The sequence below is a fragment of the Melospiza georgiana genome, chromosome 4, assembly GCF_028018845.1.
Source record: "Melospiza georgiana isolate bMelGeo1 chromosome 4, bMelGeo1.pri, whole genome shotgun sequence".
Lineage (NCBI taxonomy): Eukaryota > Metazoa > Chordata > Aves > Passeriformes > Passerellidae > Melospiza > Melospiza georgiana.
Window position 1 is genome coordinate 7284749 of NC_080433.1, and position 27458 is coordinate 7312206.

At 42.7% G+C, this 27458-nt stretch overlaps 1 protein-coding gene across 6 annotated transcripts in view; it reads right to left on the minus strand.

Annotated features, from left to right (window-relative positions):
* FRMD4A (FERM domain containing 4A) overlaps window positions 1-27458 on the minus strand; it is a 372469-nt gene that overhangs the window by 46136 nt on the left and 298875 nt on the right. For all 6 annotated transcript variants that reach the window (XM_058022117.1, XM_058022116.1, XM_058022115.1 and 3 more), the window contains 5 exons: window positions 27025-27047; window positions 19432-19515; window positions 12764-12829; window positions 12457-12514; window positions 10547-10633 (listed from right to left, as the gene is read on the minus strand). In XM_058022117.1, coding sequence (XP_057878100.1) covers window positions 10547-10633; window positions 12457-12514; window positions 12764-12829; window positions 19432-19515; window positions 27025-27047 — 318 coding nt within the window. The remainder of the gene's footprint in view (window positions 1-10546; window positions 10634-12456; window positions 12515-12763; window positions 12830-19431; window positions 19516-27024; window positions 27048-27458) is intronic.

The following is a 27458-nucleotide window of genomic DNA, read 5'->3' on the forward strand; positions in this document are numbered from 1 at the left end:
CTGAGTGCTGCATGGTGTGCTGTGGAGAATTCAGGTGCAAGCTACAGGAATTTTCTCACTGGAAACCCCTTCCAAGAGGCTGGCAAGCTTGCCAGGCACCAGATGTTTGTGACTAGTTACAGAGAGCTGCAGTCAAAACCCTTCAGACGCAATCTCCTTTTGTGAGCACACTTGTGGTTTGCTGGCTGCTCCATAATTAAGCTGAGCCTGGAGGAGAGGGGGCCCAGGGATCTGCATGCATTTCAGCCACGTGGATCTGAAGGATTTTTTACCATTTTTATTGACCATGCTGGTACTGAGGAGTTTGCACACACCAGGAGGTAGGGTCAGTGTCAGAGTATTTGAAAAATGCTGGAGGTTTGTGATAAAGCAGGGAATGTTTTTTTGTGAATGAAATATCAGGGATTGCTTCTGGCTTGGTCACTCATGGCCTGGGTGACCTGGACTTCTGGAGAGGTGTGGGGACCTGAGTTAGTGCAAGGCACTGGGCTGTGCTCTGTCCCTTTGTGCTCAGGGAGCCTTGCTGGAGTATTCAGTGGAAGTGCTGTGCCATTTATTTGGGAGCCCCTGGCAGGAATGAGGCTGTTGCTTGCTCTGTGTTGCCCTTCAGCTCAGGCACAGGACAGAGGGGGTTGCTTAAGGCCAGCACTGGAGGTTGGTGCCCAGTGCTCTCTGGACTATGGCACTCAGAGAAACATGCCCAGATGGTACCTTTTGGAATAATTCCAAATCCTGAGGTTGGGGTACGGGGTTCCTGATACTGTTTTCTGCCTGCTGTGCCTAGGAGAGCCAGACTTGGTACTGAACTGGGGAATGTGCACTATGGCTGGGCACATGGGAGCCATTTTGCATTTGGTCTCTTAAAAAACAAATATAAAAGGCCATGAGTCTCATTTTCTTTCTATTTTCTGTGTGCTGAATCACCTGAGATGAGGCACAGGCTGAATGCACACACTCTCAAGGGTTCCAGGTAGCATGCTTGGTGCCTGTTCAGAATCAAATCATCTGCAGAAATCTATAGAAGATCAACCTGCTGTCAGCTCTGCTTTATGACCCAAAGGGGATTTACAAAGAAGGTGGAGACAGACTTTGCTCAGAGGTGCCCAGTGAAAGTATAAGGGGCAACACACACAGGCTGCAGGGTTGCACAAGGGAAATTATTAGAAGATCTATAAATTAAAACCTCAAGTCCCAAAACAATCAGTGCAAGTGGTCAAACACTAGGGTCATGAGCAACCAGATCAAACTCTGAAGGTGGCTTAACTTTTAGCAGGAGGTTGGACTAGAGACCTCCAGAGGCATTTCTGACCCATATTTTTCTTTGATTCTAAAGATCTAATAAATGATCAACTGTAATTGCTGTTGGACTTGCTGACCTATTTGGCACCTTCCAGTCCTTCAAGTCTTGCCACTTCCTAGATGATTAATGCCTGGTTAAATCACACTATTCAGCAGGAACAACCATCCCTCCAAATGCAATGCATGGACTACCACCCAGACTGATACTCTGAATGGCTTTTAGGAAAGGCAGAGAAATCATGTGGAGCATTTCTAACAGTCCCAATGCAAGCCCTTCCCTTGCCTACACTATGGGCAAGAGCCAGCACTGGATGACATCCCAATACTAAAACTGGTATTAAACAATGGAACTAAAACAATGACAGTATTTTCACACAGCTTGCATGAGTGAAGCTACAAACTCCCAAGTCTTTTGTCCTGCAGCTTAAAGACAAAACAAACGTAACAAAAAAAAATTCCTCCTTGGAAATGTAATTTCCTCCACTGAACAAACCAGCAAGCTAAATTCTAGGAGCTGAGTTATGCAGGAGGTCAGAGTGGAGGTTGTGAGAGGTCCCTTTTGGCCTTAAACTCTATGGAAATCACAGCTCCAGAGTAGTCAATGGCAGTTTTGTCCCAGTGATTTCAGTGGGGCCATGGTTTCCGGGCATGGATTTGTGTTCTGCCTCAAGCCAGCCCTGCTCCCATCAATCATACCTCTGTCAAACTAGTCAGAGTGAAGGAGGAAGGACTTGGTCCAGGCAGAGCAGCACCATCTTAGCTCAAACAAATGGGCTCTTGTTTCAGGGGCAGATTTACCAAGAGATTTCCGTGGGCTGTCACCTGTGAATTAGTGTGACCCACTGCTGAGGGTGCCCCTGGGTCATGAGATGGGGATGCCACTGCTCCATAACTTAGTCCTCCATCCTGCCACACTTCCATTCATTCCTTTATTTTTATTAGTTTGGGGTATATTTTTTTATTTCGGTTCTCAAAACAAGGAAAAAAAAAAAAAAAAAAGAAAAGATTTCCTGAGTGATTTGATGTGGGAAAAGCCCTACCAATGATCTTCCCAGAGGCTTGCCGTCCTCCCTTCCCTCATGGAATGAGAGAATGGCTTGGCTAAGTGGGACTTTCAGTGGTCTGTCAGCAATCCCAGCTCACTATCTAATTACTTCTTCGCCTCAGGCTTCAGGCCTCTTTTTTTTGCCAAACAGAAAAACAATTTCTGGTCCAATTTGAGATCCTTTTTTCTGTGTGCTGTTCTTGTGGGACCACACCACCCCAGAAAACATTTCTGGCTTGAACAAACACAAATTGCATCTAGGTCTATATAATAACCACTCTGCATTCATTTCCATTATGGAAACACAATTCCCTATTAAATTTCAAAGTGGCTTATTGGCTCAGAGAGACAGCAGAGCATTAGATCACAGAGGGAAGAGCTGCTATTTGGACAAAGCATTATTTGTCTAAATAAATGCAACTTGATATTTGTGTCTGTAACTGTACACAGACTGGGAGATTAGACTTTGACTTTATATACAACCAAATCCACTTTCACTGCACATATATGTCTGGTAGCTGCTGTTAGATTGTGCATGGCTGTGACCATGCTGTGTGTGTCTAGATCTACAAAGAATCTTTTTTCCCTGATTGGTTTAAGTTAAACTTTCTCCCTTTTATTCTCTGAAAGGGCATCAAAAGGACTGGATCTTTCTGCACTGAAGAGCTCTCCTTTCTGGCACCATGTATTAGATAAAGGATGCCCAGTCTGTAGCCTATGAATCAGCTGTGGCACCCTAGAAGGGTTTATACTGCCCACCATTACTGCTACTCTGTCTCCTAAAGATCCTCATGTCTTCTCCAGTGGCTTGGCTGAAGTACCTCTGTCTTGGAACCAAAATTCAGGAATCACCATTCCCATCCCATGCTGCTGTGGCGTTGCACAGTAATTTGTGTGACTGAAAATACTGCCATAATTCTGGGTGTCTGCACAGGGGTGCCATGGCAGCAGCAGCAATCCCACTCTCATGGTGATGGCTGCAGTGAACCTTCTGAGCCTCCTGCCCAGACCCCTGCCCAAAGGTGCCTCAAAGCCACAACCACAGAGTAATGGGACCCCTGCCTGCCTTCATCTGATGGTAAAAGTGCCCAGACTTTGGAACAGCCCCAGTGAGCTAAGAGACAGCATCTGAGCAGGGTGGGGTGTGGAGGAGCCTGCTACCACTTCAGAGCCAAGCATAAGGGCTCAAGCAGGTTTCAATCTCTCTCCAGATCTCCACCCTAACTCCAGGGCTCTGAGGTCCAATTTGTTTCACTTTGTGCTGTCGGAGCGATTTGTCTTTGCATCTTGTTGAAGTTCCTGCTGTGTGCTGCAGAATCATTTAAGACTTGGCTGCTGCTTTTACACAGAATCACTCTTGAAGACCTGAATACGACAAAGGGCTTAGAGAAGGGAGTTTTATTTTGATGGGACTACTCCTATATTTAATGGTAACCATGGGCTTGACTTGGCTAGATCATGGGATGGGACGTCATGCTCTAGCCTTTCTGAATTTAAATTCTCACAGAAAACCCTGGGAACTATATGTCTAATGGTATCACCACAGCACACTAAACCACCAGAACAGTGCTGGTTTCTTTATAAAGCAGCAGTGCCTAAGACTATGTATTAATGTTTGCAAGCATTTCAGTTGATAAAACTACTTATTTACCTACTTAATGGAAACTGAGCATGACTATTGCATGATTCTAAAAAGTTCATTTACCTAGACAATCTCCTCACCTGTCTGAAATCAGCCCTGTTTGGGAGACACACTGAAGCAATTTTTTACCAACTTTTATGGGAGAAAAAAGTGGGGATGATGACCTTATATCCAGCTGTTAATTCATCCTGGTTCAACCATGACAAATTCCATGCAGTTGAACTCCTTCCAACTTGTTCTGAGCTGTGAAGCTCTTGTCTCGCTCCACAGAGTTACTGTGTGGGTTAATGGCTGCTTCTTTCTCTGGCTGCAGTGATTTATGCAGTCTATATCCATATCCAGCTCCTACAGCTTTGCTGTAGGATACAGATTGTGGGTCAGATGGTGAATGGGATTGGGAACTGATCGAGGTTGAGAGTGACCATTTTTTATGGCTGGGTGATGCTACACCAGTCAATCCCTTCTCTGGAGCAGTTTCCTTCCCAACTGCACATCTATACCAGGATGGCTGAGGAGGGGGCCCAGGGGAGGAAGTGAGCAGTGGGGGCAGGATTGTGATGGGGGAGGAGAGTGCTGAAGGCCACTGCAGCTGATACTGCTGCCAAAAGAAATGTTCACTGAATCACAGCCAAGTGGCATGTCCAGCCAAATCCTGTGGAAGTTCTTAGTGTCAGGGACATAATCCTGCTTTCCAGCCCAGTGTGCTTTGATGTCATTTATTCAGCTCCCAGTGTGTTTGGCAGCTCTTTGGCACAGTGGTAAGGCAGGGAGGAGTGGGTGCTGAAAGGGGAAGTGCCTGATGCAGGATGGTAGAAACCCAAACTGAGAGCAGACAGCAGAAAAAAAGGTGCTGGTGAGAACATGGTCTCCTGTCTCATGGGGATGGAACGGCATTTCTGCAGGGAAAGGCTTTAAACTGTGCCTGCTTTTCAGTGTTTGCAGGTGTGGGTATTACGTTTTAAGGAAAGAAATTGGGTGAGCAACCTCTCTAGGAGAAGGAACAGCGTGGTAAGGAACCTTGCTTTGTATATGTCTCCCTTCTTCCATGCTCCACATTTCCAAATACTAAACCAAGACTGAATTACTCACTATAAAATGAGTTGAACCCACTGTGACCTGAAGACTGGTTCAGTTTACAGCCAAGTCCATAACCCAAGAAGCACAAGGGATCAGCAAGGGGAAGAGAAATGAAAGCACAGAGCAGAAGGAGTCAGCAGGTAGTCCTTAACAGCCTGCTAATCACAGTGAATAATTTATTACAGCAGTGCCACTGAGACTCCACGAGCTTTTAAACTAGTATTTCCTGGAAATGGTTTCTGCTCGTTTTTTATCATTTGTAAATTTGAAATCTGCTATCCCTGTCTGCAATGCAAAGGTGTTTGAAAAGATCCTAGGAAATGACAAGGAGCCCAATGAAACATGAGTCCAATACATTTTCTGACCTCACTTGATTCTGGATGCCTTAGAGAAAGTCCAGCCTGTTCTGAATACACCCTGTGGCTCAGCAGCATGCCAGTGAGAGGAGTGAGACACATGCTCCATACCTCTGACAACAGAAACCAACTTGGTGTCAAATCAAACGCCCTCCTTGAACATGAGGATTTATAACCCCTCCCAAAATCCTCTCTGAAAATAACCAACCCAATGTTCAAACCCTGGATGGAAGGTCACACTTTTAGTGCTATCTTCAATCCTTCTGAGCTCTTTGTCTCTATGGTATCATGTGGCAAGGAGCTGTGCAAGGGAATTGGGCTTCCTGTAACTAATTTGAATTTCATGTTTCTTTTGCCTTTTTGATTCTCCCTGTGTTCTGTGATCACTTAGGACAGAGAGCAATTTGTCAGCTTCCTCCTCCCCATCATTCACTACTTTCTGTACATTTCACATCAATCCTTACTTTAGGTTTTTTTTAAGTTACTGGTCTGTCATTCCTTCACCACAGGAAGCACAAGTTTAACCACTCCATCAATGCAATTACTGACTTGACAATGCTGCATTATGCCCTAAAGCAGAGAGGATCTATTTGTTCTGCAATAAAGCAGCTCTTAATTAGGCTATTGCTCCTCCTGTGTAAATATCTCATTTTGCCTCTGGAATTGGGAAAGTTCACTTTATCTCTTGTTGTTTGGAAAAGGCCAAGTGGCATTGGACAGCAATCTTTCACTTTCTGGACACAATTAATGTGCTGATTACTTTGCTCATGCTTTTGACAAGCTGGTGATTTTTCTCTGATCAGACCCTTAAAACTACTGAATTTACTTGTGCTCTGCATCGCTTGGTAGGATGGGTCCAACTCACCTCTTGTGTTTGCATGTTTAAATGGGAAGTCAACCCAACTTTTGCTTTGGATTCATGACAACACTAAGAACTAAAAATCAAATTCTTTGTCATGAGAACGCAAAGACTGTTGCATAGACCTTATGGAAAGTGACAGAGCATTCTCACAGCATGCTTCATTTAATTTCAGAGAAAGGGTAATGCTGAGAAGAAATGGCAGAAACTGGTAGCTGTCACAAGGAAATTTTTTGTCAAGTTACATGAATGGCTGAATTTTGTGATGCCTCACATTTGATCTTATTTCTACAAATCTTTATTCCCTTTGGGTTCTTTTCAGTAACCATATAATGAAAGCAGTGATAATGTTTATGAGTCTGAGAAAAAAGGCTCACTTTAGGTTTCATTGCCACTAGCTTTCTATAGAAGAAAATAAGATAACACTATATAGACATATCTCTTACTAAGCAACTAAACATTACCAGACCCTCCTTTAAGGTAATTTTATTTTTGGTGATAAGTTAAACATTTTCTCTGTCTTTTTATCTTCCATATGGAAGTCCTTTGGCTGACTTTGTTAATCATTCACTCTTCAGTTTGGAGTTAATTGTTTACTAACTGTTAAGCTGTTTGCACTAAAAAATGCCTTTGGGCTCTTAAATCAGTGGGAATATCTCACTAGAACAACAGAGATATGCCTGGTGCTACTACTTGGGTGTGCAGCTCTCACAGCTCCAGGCTACACTGCTGCTCTTTGTGCAGTCTCTGGGGATGGAGTGCACTCACATCCCTGTGTGCTGGTTAAAATGGACACGCAGCACTCACAGACAAATGCTCACACTGGGCTGCTGCAATGCCTTGGCTCTGAAATTCAAGCAAAAAACCCTCTAATGACCCTTCAGTGAAAATGATGGGTTTGGTCTTTTCACAAGAAAGCGTCTGTAGAAGCTAAGTTTAACACAGAGGGAAATGGATTCTGTCCACCCTGGAAGCTGTGAGCTGCTTCTACACAAATGACACTGGTTCTGCAAGCCCAGCATCCAAAATACCTCAATATATGGTTGGCAGGACAGCAGCCACCTTTCCACACTTGATACTCCCTTCTTGTTCAGCTGGAGCATTGGATTTTGTGTAGTTTACCAAAACTTCTGCAATTATTTTGTACCCAGGAATGAACAGCCAGCAAATTATAACTCATAGGGATCAAATTTGCACTACAACAGGCAACATTCAAGAGGAAACCTTTGACAGGGTTTGCTGAGTCTGTGAGCTGGTCCTCAACAGACAGAGGAAAAAGGATGACCCTCAAAGTGATGGCTTTGGGTAGATTCAGGGCTTCCACAAAATTCATGTATAGGCAGGAAGGAACATAAAAATAGAAACACAGAGACACATTAGTCTCTGCAGTCTAGGTACAACTGCATTCCAGTTTAATAGGCCTGCATTCCCACCTGAACCACCCAGGACTAGGTGCCAGATCCCCATCTCAGCTGCATCCCCAGTAATGCTGGAGAACTTGAGTGAGAACAGCACAAGCAGGATGAGGTTCTGGCCCTGCATCAGCCTCAATTCCCCTCTCCAGTCTCATCCAACTTGCTGACAAACCTGGTTAGTTTTCTAGAGACACATGGCTGATTTACTCCAGCAATTTAATGAAATCATGGTTTTGAGTGACTGCTAATGGGATTGCCTGAGATAGGTTCAGCTGCTTAGTGTGTGTTACAGTTTTACTCACAAGCACAAGAAACATGGAACTCTATCTAGGATGACATGTAGGAAAACATTACAATCTCCCTCATAAGACAAGCAAGGTTTTTATATGCACTTAATATAAATGTCTTGATTTCAGCTGGTTTCTTGCTAAAATTCTCTGCTTGTGTTTTTTCCAGGGAGACTTATTTTTCCATTGTAAGTTTTCAATTTGTTTCTGGCATCGGCAGTGTGCAGGAACAAAATATTAAAGATCAGAAAAGCCATAATCTCTTTCCCCCTCCCCCACTAATTTTACCTTGCAGAAAGTTCAGTAAAGTTAACCCCTCCCATCTGCACAGCAAAGACTTGAACCAGCACATGCTGGTGCAGTGAAATGAATCAGATACTGTGGCAGGCTGCTCCCAGATACCAGGGTTATCGAGTGCAATTTTACAATCTAATTAGCAAGAGGATTAAACACTACACCTCACTGAGTATTTGATCTGCTCTTGCCAGAGGGGTTTTACCACCTGTGTAGGGTAAGAAGTCTTTTTTACTTGCTCCACAGAAGGTAAAATCACTCCATGGAGAAATAAAGAAGCCTCAGCCACTCTGTCCAAGTCCCATCCCTGATTTAGGCTGTTCATTTTGGAATAGCTCTGCCAACAGATGGGCTTTGCAAGCATCATGTAGCAGAGAAATGCTCATCTAGGCTGTCTTTTCACTGCTGTGGTCTCTGGATTGTGGCAATGGACAGATCCAAGCCTGGAAATTCCTGCTTTCCCTTCCCACCCAACCTTTCCTCATAGATAAATGACCACTTCTGCCACAGTTCTGAGTAGTTTATACACAAGGCAGCACCATTGTTTTGGGTCTGATGGATTTCATACAGGATTTGCTGAGACCAAAGAAACTAATTCCCAAAAAAGAGAAAACCAGCAGCCTATTTTTTTAGAGTTACACTTGGAGAAGCAGGATCAGAGGTGCCTAAAGCCCCTGATTTGTGGTGCAGTGTGAGTGCTAGAGGTAGCCTAGTGGGGACACAGAGAGGCTGGTGAAGATTTAATCAAGCTCCAAAACCAATGCTACAGAGTAGATAACCCTGAAGAGCTGAGAAAGAGAAAGTAGAAAAGCTGTGAAAGGAGGCTTGACCCTTCTGGTGGAAATGTGTTTCCTCTCATGCAGTCAGAGCACCTGATCTCTCCTCTCCTTCCTACTGATGCTCTGCACCAACCCTTTCATCCCAAGAGGGATGACAGTAATTGCTATAACGTGTGAAAGGCTGAGCCCTGCCATGGCAGGGCATTAATTTCTTCCAAAGAAATGTCTGTATTCCTAAGACTTTTGAAGGCATCTTTTAAGTACATGTCTTCCCTGGGGGGTTGGCACTACTGGAGATATGTGGGTGCAAACACCCAGCCTAGGCATGTTCTAAACTACCATGTGTGAGGATGGCTTGCCCTGCAGGTAATGATTGATCCCAAATAGATGTGTCTTTTAGTCTTTGTGAAGACCTCCTTACTCCTTGTCCTTCCTTTTAATGAATAAAAGCCCCATTAATGGCCTTCAGTGAATAAAAGGCTAATTGATGCACCTATTGTCTCTTGCTGTCACCTTAGCAGTTCAGTTTTCTACCAAAACCTCAGTTCTAGTTCATTTTAATAAAAGATGCTCTCTGTGAGCACCAGGCAGTGTCCAACTTGAATGTGACCAGAGGAGGGGAAAGAAGAATTGGTACAGAAACAATGCAAAGACAAATACAGAACTAAATTCCCTGTGGAAGCTTTTGCATCCACAGAAGAGCTGCCTGGTTGCTCCAAATCATCCAGTTCTGCAGCCTGCAAGCCAGCCTAAGCCTTGCCTCCTGATGTCTCCACAGGTCTGCAGTGCAACAAACAGTGTTGCTAACAGGCTCTACATTCCCACCTGCAGGGCTTGTGCTCAGGGATGAGGTTTTTTATACTAGATGGCATTTTATTTGGGAAAATCAGAACACACAGGTCCCCCTCATAGGCTGAGGTCAAGAATCAAAACTTCCCATGCCTTTTTTAAATGTATATGTTGAAAGTCAGCTTTCCCTGCTACCTTGACATTAACTCTTCAGTTAGGAAAACTGTTGCTTATCAAATGTACTGCTGGTCCTGAGAAAATCATGCAATTTTCTTTTTGTAATAAATGGAAGCAGTTTTCCTGTCTCTTCATCCCTTTCTCTCTCAGATCATTTATGGCTTAACAAAACAGTATCAAGGGTTGGCTCAGCACTCCAGTCCACCATTGTCAGTGAATGGAAGGCCTCCAGCACCTGAGAGGATCAGCCCTTGAGTTACCATCTGTGTCTTATGAAACACACAAAAAAGAAACATAAATTGCAAGATTAAGTGACACTTATTTCCTCCAAAGCCCACAACTTTTAATAAATTATGAGCTACTTTTGTCCATTAATTCTTTGCAGACACTGAGACAAGTTTGGGAGAAAACAAACATCCTTCAAAATTCACATGAATCAATGCCAGCATTTGGTGTACATCACACCCTTGACTCAAGCTATGGCATGTGTGGCAAGCCCAGACCTTGGTAGAAAAGTAAACACTTACCTTTCTTGGTTTCACTTTATCATGGTAGTCATATTGAAAAATCCCCTTGTAGCTAAGTCCTAACCACCATGGAATTCCCTGCTTGTCCTGAAAGAGAAAACAGAGGGAATTATACTGAATATTGAATATGATGGGGAAATGCTGGAGATTTCCTGTGTTGTTGCTCAAGACGAAGATTTGTTTCTAAGTAATATCTTTGAATGGGTGTTGTTAAATTTCCCCCTGTTGAGTTCCTGCAAGTCACAGAGCTCCACAGTGTTTAGAAGAGATCTGTTTCACTTCTGGCCATGACAGATAAAACAATTTAAAATACATCACATGTGATCAAGTTACTCAAAATGCTGTCAGGGGTGCTGAGGAGGTTTGACACGGGTCCCTTGTGCAGTGGTGCATCCTCTTTCTTGTCCCTGTAAATTATTCAGTCTGAACACTCAGACACTGGAGAGGAAGGAAAGCAAGTCACCCAGCTGACTTGAATTATGTGGAGGGATTTTAGCATTAGTCTTGAAAATGCAGCAGTAATGGGATCTGAGAGCTACCAAGTGATAAGGTCTGACAGGCTCAGACCCAACTGCTTTGTGTCTGAGTGTGCAATAAAATGTCCTTATGGAGTAATGGCTGATATCTGATCCCAGTCTCTGCAATTTACTGAGCTGAAGTCCTCAATGAAATTACATCTGTTCTGTTAATGTGATAGAGAATGGCAGGGTAAAACACAGCAAAACCAAACCCCTAGATCAGGCAGAAGCAAACCCTATTATGTGCAATATTTGCTGCCTCATTGGTGCTCACTGCTGCTTATTGACCATGGGGAGTTCTCAAGTCTTTGCAGTATTGAACATCCAGTCCAATCCACTAGATTTTCTTGATCTAGAGCTGTCTAGGAGATCTGGATGAGAAGGGTGCTGGAGAGATGCAAAGGATGCTCCTGTCCTCTGAGAAAAGATGAGGCTAATGCTTTTTGCAAAATAATAATAGCTTTATTACACATCTTATTAGCAGGAATAGACTAGAAACATATCTCCCAAGACAAGTACAGTCAGATATTTGTGTTTTTATAGTACCCCATGTGTACAAGACATTACAGATGTATGAAAAACCATATGATCTGTGCACAGAGATAATGATGAAACACATCAAAACTTCAGGGTGGTAAATGAGCGAATATGCTCTGGGGAATGTGGCTCTAGCTTTCTTTCTATGTTTATTGATTTCTCTACTTAAAAAACCCCAAACCTATGAAGCTGGTCAGGAAGTAATAATAATAATAATAATAATAATAATAATAATAATAATAATAATAATAATATGAGGCTGGAAAAATTTAGTGATAAATCATTAGACAAAAGAAATGAGGAACTGCATGAATAACTGCATGAAGTCCACACAGAAATGGACAGCTGTTTGGGGATGAGAATGTGCTGCCTATCTCTGGAGTACAACACTGTTCTGGCATTAAAAAGATGTATAATCTCTGTATCCATCTACATATCTCATGTCAGGGAGCTACAGTATGCAGGTCATGTCTGGCCCTAAACAGGTGTTCATGGATCTGCCATCTGGGAAAGATCTGACCTCTTGGAGCTAAAGAAAGGATTGTCTGCCAGAGATGTGTCTGGTTTGTCCCTTTGGTGGTGGTTCACTGGCATTGCCATGCTGCTGACTGAGCTGAACACTCCAGCACAATAGGACTGCAGGAGTTTTATCTCCAAGAACAGGATTTTCCTCTTTGGAACTGTATTTACTAAACATGCACACACAGCTGAAATAAGTTTATCCTACCTCAGGAAGTGAAACAAGACTTTAGTAGCAGTGTATTGTATTCTGAGAGCAGGATGGCTGTTTGTACCTCTCTCCCTCCCTCTCCAACAAGAGTTTAATTCAGGGAAGGACCTTCTTGTAGCACGTACCTTTACTGCGTAATAATGCACTCCGTACGTTGGGAGGGACTCTACAATGCTCATGTAGCTGCAAAACAACACAGAAGAGAATAACACATCCGAGAAGCTGAGAGGATGATCCGAAAAAAAACTTTGATAAGTAAATAATTATGCCAAGATATACTTTAAAATGAAGCATTGCATGAGATGGGAAGCATAGTTACATATTGTATTTACAGTTCTGTAAATAATACTTCATAATGAAGTATATTTTATTATGAAGAAATACTTCATAATAAAATAAAGGTCACAAAGAAATAATTCTTGTTTCACTTACTTCACAATTGCTTGACCTCTTGTCTGACCATTTAGTTTCTTGTAATGTTCAATGACTCGATCCTCACTGGAAAGGAAAAAAAATTGGATGTTTTATATAATGGCATTATCATGACTAAAAATCTTGCCAAAAGCTGAAGAGATACTTCTGTTAACACAGCTACTGAATGATGGAATCAAAAGATGCCAAGCAAAACCATTAGATGGGGGGATTTGGTGCAGAGCAGGGTAAACAAAGGGGGAGTCACAGACTGAGAATAAAAATGGTTTTCTAAGAGTTGGTTGTCTGGAAGAACCCTTTTCCCTCAGAAACATGATACCCACTTGTACAGACTTTTTCCTTTCTGCATTCCTTTCCTTCCTTACAAATGATGCCCACAATACTACACTGAGGGCAAACAGATTTGTGTTGGAGCTGCTCAAGATCGGCTTTGTCCTAACTGCTGTAACTTCTTTTCAAGCCCATCATGTCCCCTGAAAGATGGGCAGAACTGTCAGAAATTGGTGGCAGTCATAGCCTAAGACTGACAGGTTCCTTCTCACTGCAGGTACACCATTGGAAGTACTCTGGAGCAATCTCTCTCAGCAGGAATTCCTAGTGTACACAGAGGCAATAATAGCAGCAGTGACAAGGGATATTTCCAGGTGACTCAAACTTGAGTTTCTTTACTCCTAAAGTATTCATGTGCCTTTGCTTACTTTATAGAGTTATACTAACTTTCATTCCCCCAACAACTCCTGGCCAAACATTGGGAGCTGGCACGAGCTGGGGCCCATTTCCAACAGCTCCTTGGAGACTAGATCCAGATCATTTTATGTTTTAGGCAGACATGAACTATGTCATCCTGTGTTCCAAGGTGAGCCATGGAGGCTGTTCCACACCAGAGGGCTTCTGTGTCAGACAACAATTCTGAGTGTGTGCCATAAGCAGTCGAGATGGAGCATCCAGGAGAGATCAGCATGACCCAAATAAGAGATGGGGAGACACATGTAAGTTCACTTTTAAAGAATTTCACTCATTCTTCTCCAGTGAATGGGCAGCAGAGCTATTTGGTGCATACAATCAGCTGTGCTAGCAGGGTCACAGCATGGCAAAGGGTAAGCCAAGGTCCCAATGTAATGCACACAGGACCTGCTCTGCTACACTAGCATGACAGAACACTGAAGTCCTCAGGTTTAAAACCAATTTCTTGCTCTTTATTTTGTATTTTATTTTTGATTCCCAAGGACAGGGAATCTGTTGAGTCCCCTGGAGATTCTGTACAGAACTTGCCAGACCAAGAGGAGGGGAACCTAAACTAGCTTCATGCCACCTTAGTGCCCTCCCCACCTGGCCCTGAATGAGCTTCCATCCGTGTCTGTGTCTATCCCATGCCAGCATGCTGCAGGTGGTTTAGGGCAATGTGAACTGGCATTCCTCCTTCCCTGCATTTCCTGGATCCAGCAGGATCCCCTAATGGGGCCTTTCAGCTGCCCACCATGTGGTAATCCTTCCCCAGGCAGAACTGAAGCCAGCTGTATTGCTGGGCAGTGTGAAGGAGCACAGCAGGGTGGGATGATGGAGATGACCTCACCACGGCTGCTCAGAGATATCCATAGGGGCTTTTGTGGAGGACTGCAAAGCATTTCCCCAGCCCAGCTTAACATGACTGCATCTTCTCATTGCTGCCTTCCCCATTTGCACCCCTTTGCCAGAAAGGACAGAATCTCTTTTAGAGAGAGAGCCAGAATTTCCCCAGCCACAACAGCTTTTAGAAAGAAGAACCACAGGGAAGCTGAGGATTGTGCAGCCCTAATAATGAAGAGAGAAAGGAGAACCAGAAACATCAGTGAAGCAGCAAAGTGCAATTCAGAGACAGTGTCAGATTGTCAGCAGGGCAAGCTTTTCCCTCACAAGCCTGTGGTTTATCTGAGAGGTTATTTAACTGCTTTCCTTACTCACTCACCAAGTGGCTTCCCCATTCACGCTACAAAAATAAAAGAGCCCTTTTCAGAGCTGTCCCATCAGCAGGCCACAGCAGGAACAGGGTGCTGACTGAGCCACTGACACATTACATGGTTAAAGGAATGGTCCAGCTCTCCCATCAAATCCCTCAGAATCATTTTAATGCTTAGAAAATGATCTCTAAATTCTACAGCTATGAAACATATTCAGCACACTGATCCAAGCAAGTACCACAGATGTTATGGGTGTGCACATGAAGGCAGAGCCTGGGTTTCCTGCCATGATTATCATAAACAGGATTACTTTTGGAGCAATAACTGAATTACATGAGTGTTCAGTATTGGAAGATCTCCAAAAAACATCATTCTTAATAAAAAAGATAGACAGAGAGGGCTTACAGCCCTTTGAAATTACCTCTTAAAACCATGATTACATGTGGATGCAATTCCTCTGTCTCAGACAGGAACAAACCAGGAGTGACTTCTCAGAAAATAATGGAGTTTCTCCACTGGAAAACACTCCTAGTTTTATTTTCCACTCTGTGCAGTTTATTGCACAGATCAAGCTCACATATTGCTGCCATTCAAGGAAAGGGTAGATGTACCTGGACATGCTGATTACTTAATGTGATTCCTGATGTGCTCTGCTTTCTTACAAATTCTTATTATAAAACAATTGATACGTTCCTGGGCCATACTCCTTGGGTAGGGAAGGCAATTGATGGCTCATTTCCTTCAAAAGGACAGATCAGATGTCAGGGAGCCTTCCTGAACAGCAGGACAAAGAGCTGTGTTTTTAACCCATGCTAGAAATATGGGATAGTCCAGGCTCTCTCCAGTTCTTCTAAGCAAATGCAGGCAATGCTATACCCCCACTGTTCTGTCAGGGTACTGATGATGTTTCTTAGTAAAATGTTTTGTGGTCTACAGATGTTAAGTGCCAGGCAAGTATCACCTTTGTTTCTTCTTTCCTTTGAACAAAAAATATAAAGCCTAAAATATCAATCAAGCCATGTTTAAGAGTGGGATCTGTGGCCTTTCACCTTCCTGCAGCACTGGCCTTGTCACTGGGGAGAGAAACATGGACTCCAGAGTAGAATTCATCCAATCTGTTTTGGACAGATTCCTTGGGAAGAGGTTATGCTGCTTCTCTCTGCAAAGGGAGCTGAGGGCACCTAGCTCAGATAGCAATGTCCACACTGGAAAAACATTCACAGTTACAAGAAACTGTGTGACAGTCCCTCCTCTAACAATTCCCTGAACTTCCTTTTCCTTCCACTGCCCTGTGCAAGAAGGATCATCCAGCACAGAGGTTCCTTTCTGCCTCCAGCTCTGGGTTGGGGGGTTAAGCCCAACACATGCCAGGGAAAACAAGCAAAATCATTCAGGGGTCAGAAGGAGCATTAGCAGAGCCTGTAAACATGCTCCCCTATCATTTCAGCTGTTCATCTCCAGGCAGCTGCCATGCTGCTACTGACAGCTGGGAGAGAGCTGGGACACTGCTGGGACCACCAGCTGACATCTCCTCTCCCCCTGCTATGCCTTGTTGCTGTGCTGGTGACACAGAAACTCATTCACAGCGCAGGTCTGGCAGAGGATGCTTAACTAATGTGGAGACAGAGACACAGAGGCTGCCGAAGCACTGCTGTCTGTTTGCCAGCTCATAAAACATTCCCCCCAAAGCTGCAGAAATTAATACATGGATAATATTCTGCAGCAGACAACTCTGATAAAGATCTTTAGAAGTAACAAGAAATCCCTCCTGTCCCAGCAGCTTATGGAACTGGACAGCAGACAACGTGCAAGCAAAGGCAGGCCTTGAGTTTCTCATCATCAGATCCAGATTTTCAAAGTGAGTTGCTCCCTCCCTCTCTTCCCAGCACACTGAGCTGTTTTAAATAGCTGTCCATTCACTGCTGTTCCTTAGTGTTATTCTGTTTCTAACCTGACTTTTCCATTTTGAATACATTATAGAACAAATAATGTCTTTATTTGTAGTCCTATGCTGTCCCTCTGAAGCCACCAGCACCTCTTAGGCCAAGGGACCAAGAGTTGGACCAGGGCCTCAGGTCTGTGTTGAACCAGAGAAAATGACTAAATAGTGATTTTCAGCTGATGTTTTCAGAGGTGGGTATTCTGGCAACACTGATGCTAAAACAAGCTCACATTCAAAGACTGTGGGAACCTGTGAGAAGTCTATCTTCCCCCTGGTCTGTTGAAAATCCCAATCTAGCATTCACTTTTGTGTTGTTGCACCTCATATCAGCCTTATTACTGAAAACTGAGTACTGGGCTGCTTGTTAGGGGGGATCTGAAATGAGGTAAAATGCAATGACACGTGTCTGGAAAGGAGCACTGTGAGTTAACACATTCTCCAGTCTCTGTGATTGGTTTTGTGTTTCCATGCATGGCCAAGAGAAATCAAAACTCAGGGCCCCAACTCCTGGACTGTGTGGGAGGACCAGAAGATCAGTTTTCATTTAAAAGAAAAAGAAACAAACCCACCAAAAAGCCCCTTCTTTCTTCACCAGTAATCAGAGATGCCAAAAGATGCTTGAGAACAAGATGAGCAACTGATTATTCTGAACCTGGAGAGAGCTGCAAGAGATTACAGTGAAGGGAAAGGCTTCAAGAGTATGGAACCAGGAGACTCCATGAAGCTGGAATCAGAGGCACAAACTGTGCTGATCTAAGAATCCAGGACTCATCCCACAGGTGTTGCTACATTTGGTAGGTGCAATAGCTGATGCTTTTTAAGGGCGTGTGATGGAAATGTATTATTTTATGAAGGTCTTTTACAGCATCTTGCCAAAGGTATCACAATATTTAACTTGATTATCTAATTTATTATCTCTTAATCAACTTCATCTGATAAAAATACAGTACAAAGTTCTTTTGTTTGTCTGTTTTAAACTAATTAGAGCCATTACTCATCCCATCTTTAATGTTTTAAAAGTTTCTTTCCATGGCTGGATATTCACTTGTGACTGCTTGCACTCACACTGAAGAACTGCAGAATAAAACTGATTGCTCACAGAAAAGGTTTGGATAAAATCTGCATCTGGTACATAATCTGCATATGATGTGAAGAAGTGTCAGAGAACACAGTTTTAAAAATCTGCTCCCTTAGATCACTGAAGTTTGATCTGTAATTTTGAGGCTTTTTGTCTAATTCACCAACAGACGCTTCCTGAGAGCATTAAATGTTTCAGAGGGTGTTTAGAAAAAAGCCATCATTAAAAAATAATGAACTACTAATGTTAAAGAGGCCTTTTAGACCTGCTTACTGACATGAAATCACAAGGGAGTCACAGGACTGTAGCCTCTGATTTTATTACTCCATTGGCAACACCACCTTCCCAACCTGTGACCTGTTCTCAGTCACATGAGACCCCCCACAAAATCAAGTACAGCTGCAAGTGCTGTACCTTGTGTATAAATGCAAATACTCATATTCTGAGCACGAGGATTTTACATGGCTCTTCTCACTATGTGGCACTTCATTAAGACCTTAGGCCATGTTGTTGCTGAAGGGTCAGATTTGCCTTTCCTGCCAGTGCCTACTTGTTCCCACTCCTCCTCTTGAGATGGCTTTCTTGAGCTCCCAGTCTGTCAGTCAGCCAGGCCACCTGGAAATGTACTGCTTTTGAGTGTATGAAGTAGTTTTTGGAAAAAGAGATGCTCCTAAGAGGAAGACCATTCTTCTTCAATGAGATGGCAGCCTACATTTATCATTTTTCATGAAGATTTGATTTGGTTCTTAGATAGAAATATCAGGAGATTGTGATGATCCACAGTTATTGTGTCAGTGATCCTAATATCTGCTGGAGACTCTGAATGTCTCCTTATATTCTCAGAAAGGGATTAGGAGACCTCACGATGAGCTTGCCTATGACTTGACATTAGGTACAGTTAATTCCACTGTTGTAGCCATGCTAGGCGAAGAGGATGACCTTTTTGGCCAAGAGAAGGATTGACATCATAGCCTACAAACTGATTTGTTTTCCCCTGCCATCCTCAAGATTACCAAAATGCAGAAATGAAAAGAGTAGCAGATAAAGAAGCTCAATCCAACCCCCAGGCTTGCAGCCTAATGCTTTAAAGGCAAACATGAAAGAGCAACAAGCAGAAAATGGAGTGAAAGTATCTCCCCTTTAATGAATAGCCTTTCCTCAAATTCTTTCCTATTTGCACAGATAAAAGGGATATGCAGGGTGGCACAAAGAATCTATGTGTGTGGCATGCAAAATCTAAATGTGACCCTGCTCCTACCTTGAGCTTGTTTTTCAGTGCAATAAAGACAGAGCAAACAAGCATCCACCTCCAAACACTGAGTTCATATAAGATGAATTCAGCTATGCCATACAGGATTTACAAGATGAAACTGAATCATTCAACACAGGGCAGTGCAAAACATTGACATTTCCAACTGGGAAAACTCTTTCACAAATGCAAAGTGCTGTGAAAGTAAATGGTACATTAGGCCTCCAGATTTCATCTGGACATTTGCACACTTACAGTGGAGTTTTGGCCAGGCATTTGGCAGATGGGGAAACTGAGGCCCAGGATGGTAGCTCTACTTCAGGATGGTAGCTCTACTTGTGTTAAGCCATGCAATGAGTCAGTGACAGACCCAGAGGCAGGGGGCAGGAATTTCTGCTTCCCATTCCACTGTCAGACCCCACTGCCAGAGCCAGGTCCTGCACAAGGACAGTGACACATTACCAGTAAGCGAGGGAAGGATGCTCCTTCAGCGCTGGTGTTGGAAGGGCTGGCAGCTTCTTTAATTCATTCCTTACAACTTCATTGCTGAAAGAGAGTTCAAAAGGAGGATCAGGCTACAAGAAAACAACCACAATATTTGATATGACTTGACCTAGCTGGCAGGCTGCTATGGCTCTACATCTGTTCCTTCTTAACAAAAGGCACTGGGGTTTCCTTTTTCTCCTCTCTTTATTTATTTTATGGCAGCCCAGTTAACTTTTCCCTCTATTATCAAAATTGGAGAGAAGCTCTCCCAGATGGTTATGTTGAACCACTTCCTACCAGTGACTGGACACAAAAGCCACAATGTCACATGTCACTGAGCAGGGTGTCACAGACATGTTCATATAGGGAAAAAAATATAAGAGGGAGACAAAGTGATGCTTTCAGCTGCAATTATAGATTTTTATTTAATGCCTTACAAATTGCTGCAAAAAGTAATAATTTGCTTTCTTCACATCACAGGTTGTTCTTAACCAGTTCCCCAGTGACCTGTCCTTTGCATAACATATTCACTGATAAGACTCCACTTTGAATTTGGGTCCTGCTACACAAAACCTTCCTACACAACCACCTCACTAACATCCTTCTCCCTGCAACCTCCAGTGACCACAATGGCCAGCTGGAACAGCAACTCTGTGCAGCAGAGAGCGGGGAGAGCTCATCAAATGGGAGGCAGATTCTCACAGATGAAACCGTGGGATTTTCTCCTACAAACCCCAAATGCCTCCCTTCCCACTTTTAAACACACATGGAATTGTGTGCACATAGAAAAAAAAAAAAGCCTCAAAGGCTTGGGAAGGAAGGCAGTGCTGCTATTAATTTTTAAAATTGTAGAAATACACAGCCAAGAGGGCCAGACAGGACACGGAGGAGTGCCAAAGAATTCATGTTTATTGGCTTACTTCGTTCCAGCAACTTTTTCTGCCTTCTTATACCCTTCCCTTAATCCTACACAAACGTGTGGCTGTCCTGGAGCTGCAGAGAGAGATATCTCTTCCAGAACTCCAGATTCCCCAGCCCACTGGCTTCTCCCATGACGCTGGCAGACAGGCAACAAGTAGTTTTGACCTCTCTGGCTGTAGACCAGAGATCCTGACATCTGCTAAAGACTTGAGGAGCTCGTGGACATCCCAGATCACCCTGGGTTTCATCCTTGCCTCTGGGACAGTCTGTATGTTGACTTGGAGAGAAGTGACACTGCTTCAGTTGTAAAAATCTTGCCACAGCATTTCTCCATTTGCACATCCCAGCAGCAGACTCTGCCTGAGACCTTGGTAGGTTTGTCTTAATTGGAGTCTGCAGGTTAATTACTAGGTTGGGCCACAGGGTAAACCACTGACATAAATCCTGGAGCAGGCATTTTGGGCATGTCTACAGACATTTGTTATTTATTGTTATGGTAGTTCCTTGACAATCAATTAAGTAGTTTCAAAACAGAACCAAACTTCTAGTCAGGACAAATCTGTGAGAGATGGCCAAGTCTCAATGAGGCTCAAATTTTGCAGAGTGAAGATGTGCTGAATAGCACACAAGAACTGAGGCAACTGCTGCCATGCTAAGCACATGGAAAACCACTCTGTAACACCTCCTATGCCAAACCAAAAGGCTCTTGACAAACAGTGTTTGAACACCCACTCCTGCCCAAATCCCATGGTCACTTGGCCATCAGAGAACTCTTCTAAGTGCAAATGCTCAAAACCTATTCAGATTTATTCTTCCATGGCAGGTAAATATCTGCACAAGTCTGAACATGAAGCTGCTCTGCACTGTGTTATCTGCTGATCTGGAAGCTCTGTTCTGTGACTGACAGCCTAGAAAACAAGTTGCTGCTTTTTAGAGTTTATTGCCAAGAGCTGCCTCCTCCACAGCATGTGCATACTCAGCTATTACTGAGGATTTTGACATTTTGAAAGAAACTGGGAAAAAAGAATAGAACTTGGGACAATCAGAGTACAAGCAGAAGTAACTGCCCTCAAATGAAGATTTTTTGAGGCTGGCTGCTCAGAGAAGGAAGTTGAGAGATTTCCAAAACTTTTCTGGGAAAGCACAGAGTGAGTTCCAAACAGGGACTTTCTGAGCCCAGAAATCTATCAAACAGGGCAAGATTAGTGGTGACTAACGATCCCTGAGAGTCTGGGAAAAACTCTGAGTCAGTAATGGCTCCTATAAAAGAAAGGGCTAACATCAGTCAGCTCTGTTTTTTCTGTCAGTGAGGCGCAAAGTTTGCCTGTGCTGTGACAAGGTCTTTTAAGAATCAGAGAAAAAGACATTCTTAGTGATGTTGGGCAGGATTAACATTTCTGCTCAGCACCTAGAAAATACTGTAAGGATAGTGCCTCAGCCTCAAAGCACCTCAAAAGTCAGGTAATCACTTCCAGGAACAAAAAGGTATTTCATTCTGTGGTCCATGCATTCACAAAGCTTTCTGGCAAGACTCATCTCAAGACAAATTAATTTAGACTCCCAAAAAGATGTCAAATCAATAAAAGGAAAAAAAATAATGACTCAGGTTGCATTTGAACTAATGGTCATGAGGTCACTTTCCTCTCTGCTCCTTTTAAAACACTGAACCCCTCAATTTTTAAAATGTTTCCAGCAGGATCTCAAGTAGTTTTTTTACTTATTGCCTTTCATGCTTTTTCTAGTGAAATGTCCCAGTGTGTTTGTTTTATGACTGTATTTAGAAAGTGTTTGTTTAATCCGGTCACTTGTGCTGCATTTATTTTATATTCGGAAGTGTCCAGCCTCTAGGGCTGATATATACAGAAGGATATTTAGGACACAGATTTATTAATATGTAGGGGAAAGGCCCCAAAGACACTTTCTCTCTGTCCCCTAGACCACTTTATTTCTTTTTTTTTTCCTATGGTGGAAATGGTAATATTTAAAGGACTGAATAACAATATGAAACCTGAACTGGAAAAGCCATCTGCATGGGTTCCTGAAAGCTGGTTAGAAAGCTGAAGTAAGGTTAACTATCATTGGACCTAGAAAACAGAACTCCTTTTTCTTGGGTTTGTTCTGGTACTGACTGTTTAATAAGTCTTGTCAAATAAATTAATCACCACCTCTTAGTATCTTTATCTACACATGGGGAAAAAAGGCCCACCTAGAACTTCATAAATATTTTGTGAAAAACAAGTTTTTGCATACTGTCTAAAATAATTTTGAGTAAGATTACATATGCAGTTGTCTCAGGAAATCCATACATTTTCCAGCATGTGTAATAACAATGATCAGGAACAAAACAAAACTGCAGGTTAAAGTTACAAACTCTTCTCAGCATGGTGATTCATTCTGTAGAATGCAAGAGGAAATGCATACTCTGAGATTCTCAGATTAGATGGTACTTTTCAAAATACAGTGTTTAGGATTTTACCATTAGGCTGCAAGAAAGCAGGCCAGGTTTTCTAACCCTTTAATACACTCTAATTGGTTAAATGTCACTTGGTTACACAGAAAGAAAAGTAAGCCTAAAACTATGTTAGATTACCATCTGCCCAAATGTTGAAATTATTGTGAAATTCTGCCTAGCAGGAAACTGGCTGTTAGCTTTCCTCCCTTGTTATTCTTTCATGTATTGCTGGGAGACACTTGGAGCTCAATTGAAACGTCTCATACTTTTTAACTGGAAGAAATGTAGCAATGAGAAACTAGCTGCAGTGGTTCAGGATTTTGTTTTACTCAGAGGTTTTTCTTTCCCATCCCCAAACTGAGGGACAAATGATCTGTTATATGCCATTTCTTGCTGCTTTGACATACAAGCAGTTTAAGGCTGAAGAAACGGATTATGAACATTTTAAAACAAAGCTGGTGTGAATTTCCCAGAGATTTTGGGACTGGACTCTCAATCTAGGATTAAATTAGGAAAAAATCCCAATTATTTTAACAATATGCTGTATTCCCCCACAAATCAGCCAGGGCAGCCTTGGTAATTCCTTTATGTAGGCCTAAAGAGAGTCACACCTGTAGGATTTGTGTCCATCTAAGGAACTGAAATTTGTCCTGCCCATGCTCTGCCAACCAAGCGTGACTCAGCTCCCAACTAGAAACAAGATTAGTTTGAGCTAATAACCTTTAGATCTGTCTGCAGGGTACCAGTTTAGGATCTTTATACATGCAATTCTGGGCCTTTGAAGTCAAAATGTTTCAGCTAATACTGAAAAGCACAGATCCAAACTTAAGTGTCCATTTCCACCTGAAAACCAGCTGAACAGGAAACTTGATTGTCCGAAATTCAATGGTATGTTCCAGACTAAAAGTAAACATATTTAAGTCTCGTCAGCTGAAGCATTTGGGCATTCTCTTTCAGTAATGTGAAAATGCTCTTCTTTAGTGCAAAGGACTAGGAACTTCTTAAGAAGAAAAGTTTAAACCTCATTCTGCCTGAATCTTTATCAACTAAGAGATGGAGACCTCTTGTAGCAAATATTTAGAAATACTTAGCTGATTTAAATAGGATCAGGAACTCAGGGTTTCTGATAAGCTTGTTTTTGAAATTAAACACATATTAGAAATAGAAAAGGACTTAAAAGAATTGGTCACTAAACTCATCTGTCAGGGCTGTTGTGACATTTTATTTCAAGACAGATGAGGGTGACTTGGACTGTGCTCCCCAAGCTTAGCAAAACCTGGGAATTACTGTGATGCCCAAGGTGACAAGAAGCAGTGATAACAGACTCATGCATGGTAATGCCCTACCAAAGGATCGTGTTTGAAATGACACAAACTGCTTTTTGGAAGAGGCAAAAGGAGTATTCTGAGCACAGTGATTATTCTGGGGTACGGGATGATTTCCTCAAAAGCAGCAGTGGGAGCTGCTGCCACTGAGGATCTATCAGTTCACAGAGGTAGAATGCTGACTGTTAGAGTTTGTAGGATTGATTCTGTTTTTTCAGTTCCCACAAGGCCCAAAGAGCAAACTTGCAACTGCATTCAAGAGTCCTGAGCCAGCTGCAGATCCTCCAGGTGGCTGCAGTGGGGTCTGGAGGCAATCCCACTCTGGCCACCATGGGCAGGTGCCCACACGCAGCTGGAGCTGTGACACTTTGGCTTTGACTGTCCCAGCACCTGAGGTGATCAGCAGTGACTCACAGGAAGGCTCCCATGGGGAACAGCAATTCTCCCATCACCACCAATGAGCCAGAGTTTCTGCACTTTTCTGGATGGGGGCCAGAGAGAAACTTCTACTCACAGGCTATAAATCTGATGGTGGCAGTAGACAGGACAGGTGTGGGAAAGCTGCAGTCTGCGTTCCACGCATGCAACCCTTTAGAATTAAATTATTTCTTCAAAAACAAAGAGTTGAAGAGTTCAGCCTTCACACAACATATGTTGCCATACACAACATATAATCTTTAAATCTCAGCAGCAAGACAATCACAACTGCAAAGCTTCTCTGTCTCAAAGAGTAGGCACTTCTACTTTAAACAGTATTTCAACATCAACTAATTTCAGACACTGAAGCTAACTTGATCCCTAAGAGAAGTCAGAACATTTGCTTTCACCTGCAGTTCCTCTGGCCAGCCTGAGGCTTGGTTTGCCTGCCAGATTTTACGCTGCTGATACAATAACCACAAATCTCAGCAGGCAAAAATCTTGACCACAACAACCTCATGTTGACTTCAGTAGCACCTGGATCTCACCCAGCACATAAACCTGTGTCAGTGCACATTAGATGGGAGCTGCTGGACAGACATCCCTGGGAGATGCCAAGTCTTCTCTACCATAGAGCATCAGGGTAGCTTTATTCTATCTTCCTCTATGAACAGCCTTCAAACTGGCAGATTTCTTTGCCCCCAAAGTCCATTTATAAATTAAGATCCCTGGCAGTGCCCTCAAATTGTTATTATGACACCCCTCCTCTGCCTGACTTGGATGTAAGGAATCCCCCTTCCACTTCAAACCACTGTGATCCACAGGGGAAAGAACTCAGAGCTGTTTTCATGGGCCTGGTGATGACAGCCAGACTGATGTGGTGGGAGCAGTGAACACCATGGCTTGAGGTATCTTCTGTGCCCTCAGAGAAGATTCCCCATTTCTCTGTGGCCTAGAGAAACACACTGTGATAAACACAACCATTCCTCTTACAAGGGACACCACACAACTTTTAGCAGGTGGATACTTTCCATCAGATGTTTCCATTTCTGGTCTGGAAAAGATAAAATGCTTTCAGTCCTGTTGCTCTGAGCTATCTGATTCCTTTCTGTTCTGAGTTTCACAGTCTGAATGTACACTTTCCAAGTGTGTTTTCACCATAACCAAGACATTCTGGCAAACAAATATTGCTCTTCTTAGCAAAAGTAGTGGTTTATCAGAGGTTGAAATGGCAAAACTTTGGTTGGCCTAACTCTTCTGGACTGAGTGCTCAGCAGTGCACAGAAAACCTAGACTGAAAAGTCAGAGCCACATGCACTCCAGTACCCCCTAAATAAACAGTGCTGATAGCCAAGTTATTCCAACTTGGTCAGAACTGAAAAATGAAGCAAGACTGGGTTTGTGTCTCTGTGGTCAGATGCAAATCAGGATTTTGCAAGTTCATTAAAGTTTTGAGAAATGATAAGGCAGAGCTTAAACTTCCTTTTAGCAAGGGCTACCTTATGTCATCTCAGATTCCATGATAGGCAGGAGATATCTACAATGCAGTTCCTTTTCACTGATTTGTCACCATTTTAGCTGGCTGGAAGTTCCAATCCACCAGAAAGTGGAACCTGCCTGTTCTTCACAGCCTCCTATCATTACAGTCGTGTTTCAGTGTATTGCAATGCTGACAAAATTAAGACAATTTTTGGGCTCACCTGACAATTCAACCCCACTGCCCATTTCTTTTCTCCTCTGAAACTAACTTTAATGGATATTGTAGTCCTCCAGACTATATGAAATTTTTAGCATCTTCAGTTCTCGTGAGCTTTACACTAAGAACTTCCATGTTTCTCACGAGACACCAAACAACCATCTGACCTTCAGCTGCTACTAATGCATAAATCACAGACACAGTCAACTTACAGGAAAATTATTGGGCATTTCATTAAGAGTCTTCTGAAACAGCAAGTACAGTGACCTCATTGAGTTTCTTACAGTAAGTCTGAAGATTTGGCTCAAGGGATAGCAGATGTTCAACAAAACCAATTATCGAATCAGTGATTTTGAGAACTGTCCAAATTCAAACTGAAATATCAATTAGTGATGGAATTTTAATGCTGCCTCTGGCAGGATCTGTGATATAACAGTGATTTTAGAGTCATTTCCGTAGCAATTTCCCTCTGAAGACTAGTCTATTTCCTGAACTTCATGACCACATAATGAGATTTGTCAACAACAAAATCACAAACAATACTGTTTGCAAGGCATGCTCTGGCCAAAGGTTGTGTTTGGTGAAGAAATTATGTCAGGAAACACGATGTCTATGTTAGCCATGCTCACACAGCTGCATTGCTAACTGAGGCAATCCTGTTGCTACACAGCTACAACTGAGTTGCATGTCTCACACAGGAATTTTACCAGATTTATTCTCACATCACACAATGGCAAAAACTTTTTAAGTTCACTTACCTTGAAAAATCTCCCTTTGCCTCCTGTAAAACAAGGAAGAGAAAAATATAATTAAAAACAGGGGAAAAAAAAGAGAAGAGAAGGCTGTTCAAGATTTTCCATTTGCAAAATTCATTTAGCAGCAATTTCCTGTTGTAATTGATTCCTCATGCAGGTTTTGGAACCAGTATCTAATGTCAAGTGCCATGATAGAGTGAGTTGGGCAGATTAACAAACAAAAGATCTAATATAGGGCCAGATGATTCCTCATTCTGCTGTGGATACCTAAGATGCTACAGGAAATAATGCCAGTAAATAAGAAATTCTGGGTGCTACATTAATAGAAAATCTCTGAAGTCTCAGTGGCTTTGCAGCCTCTGAGACTGCAACTCCCCTGACTTTTTAACAAGTATTCTGGCCATTTTCTAGTACCTAGACTTTCAAAAAGCTTGCTC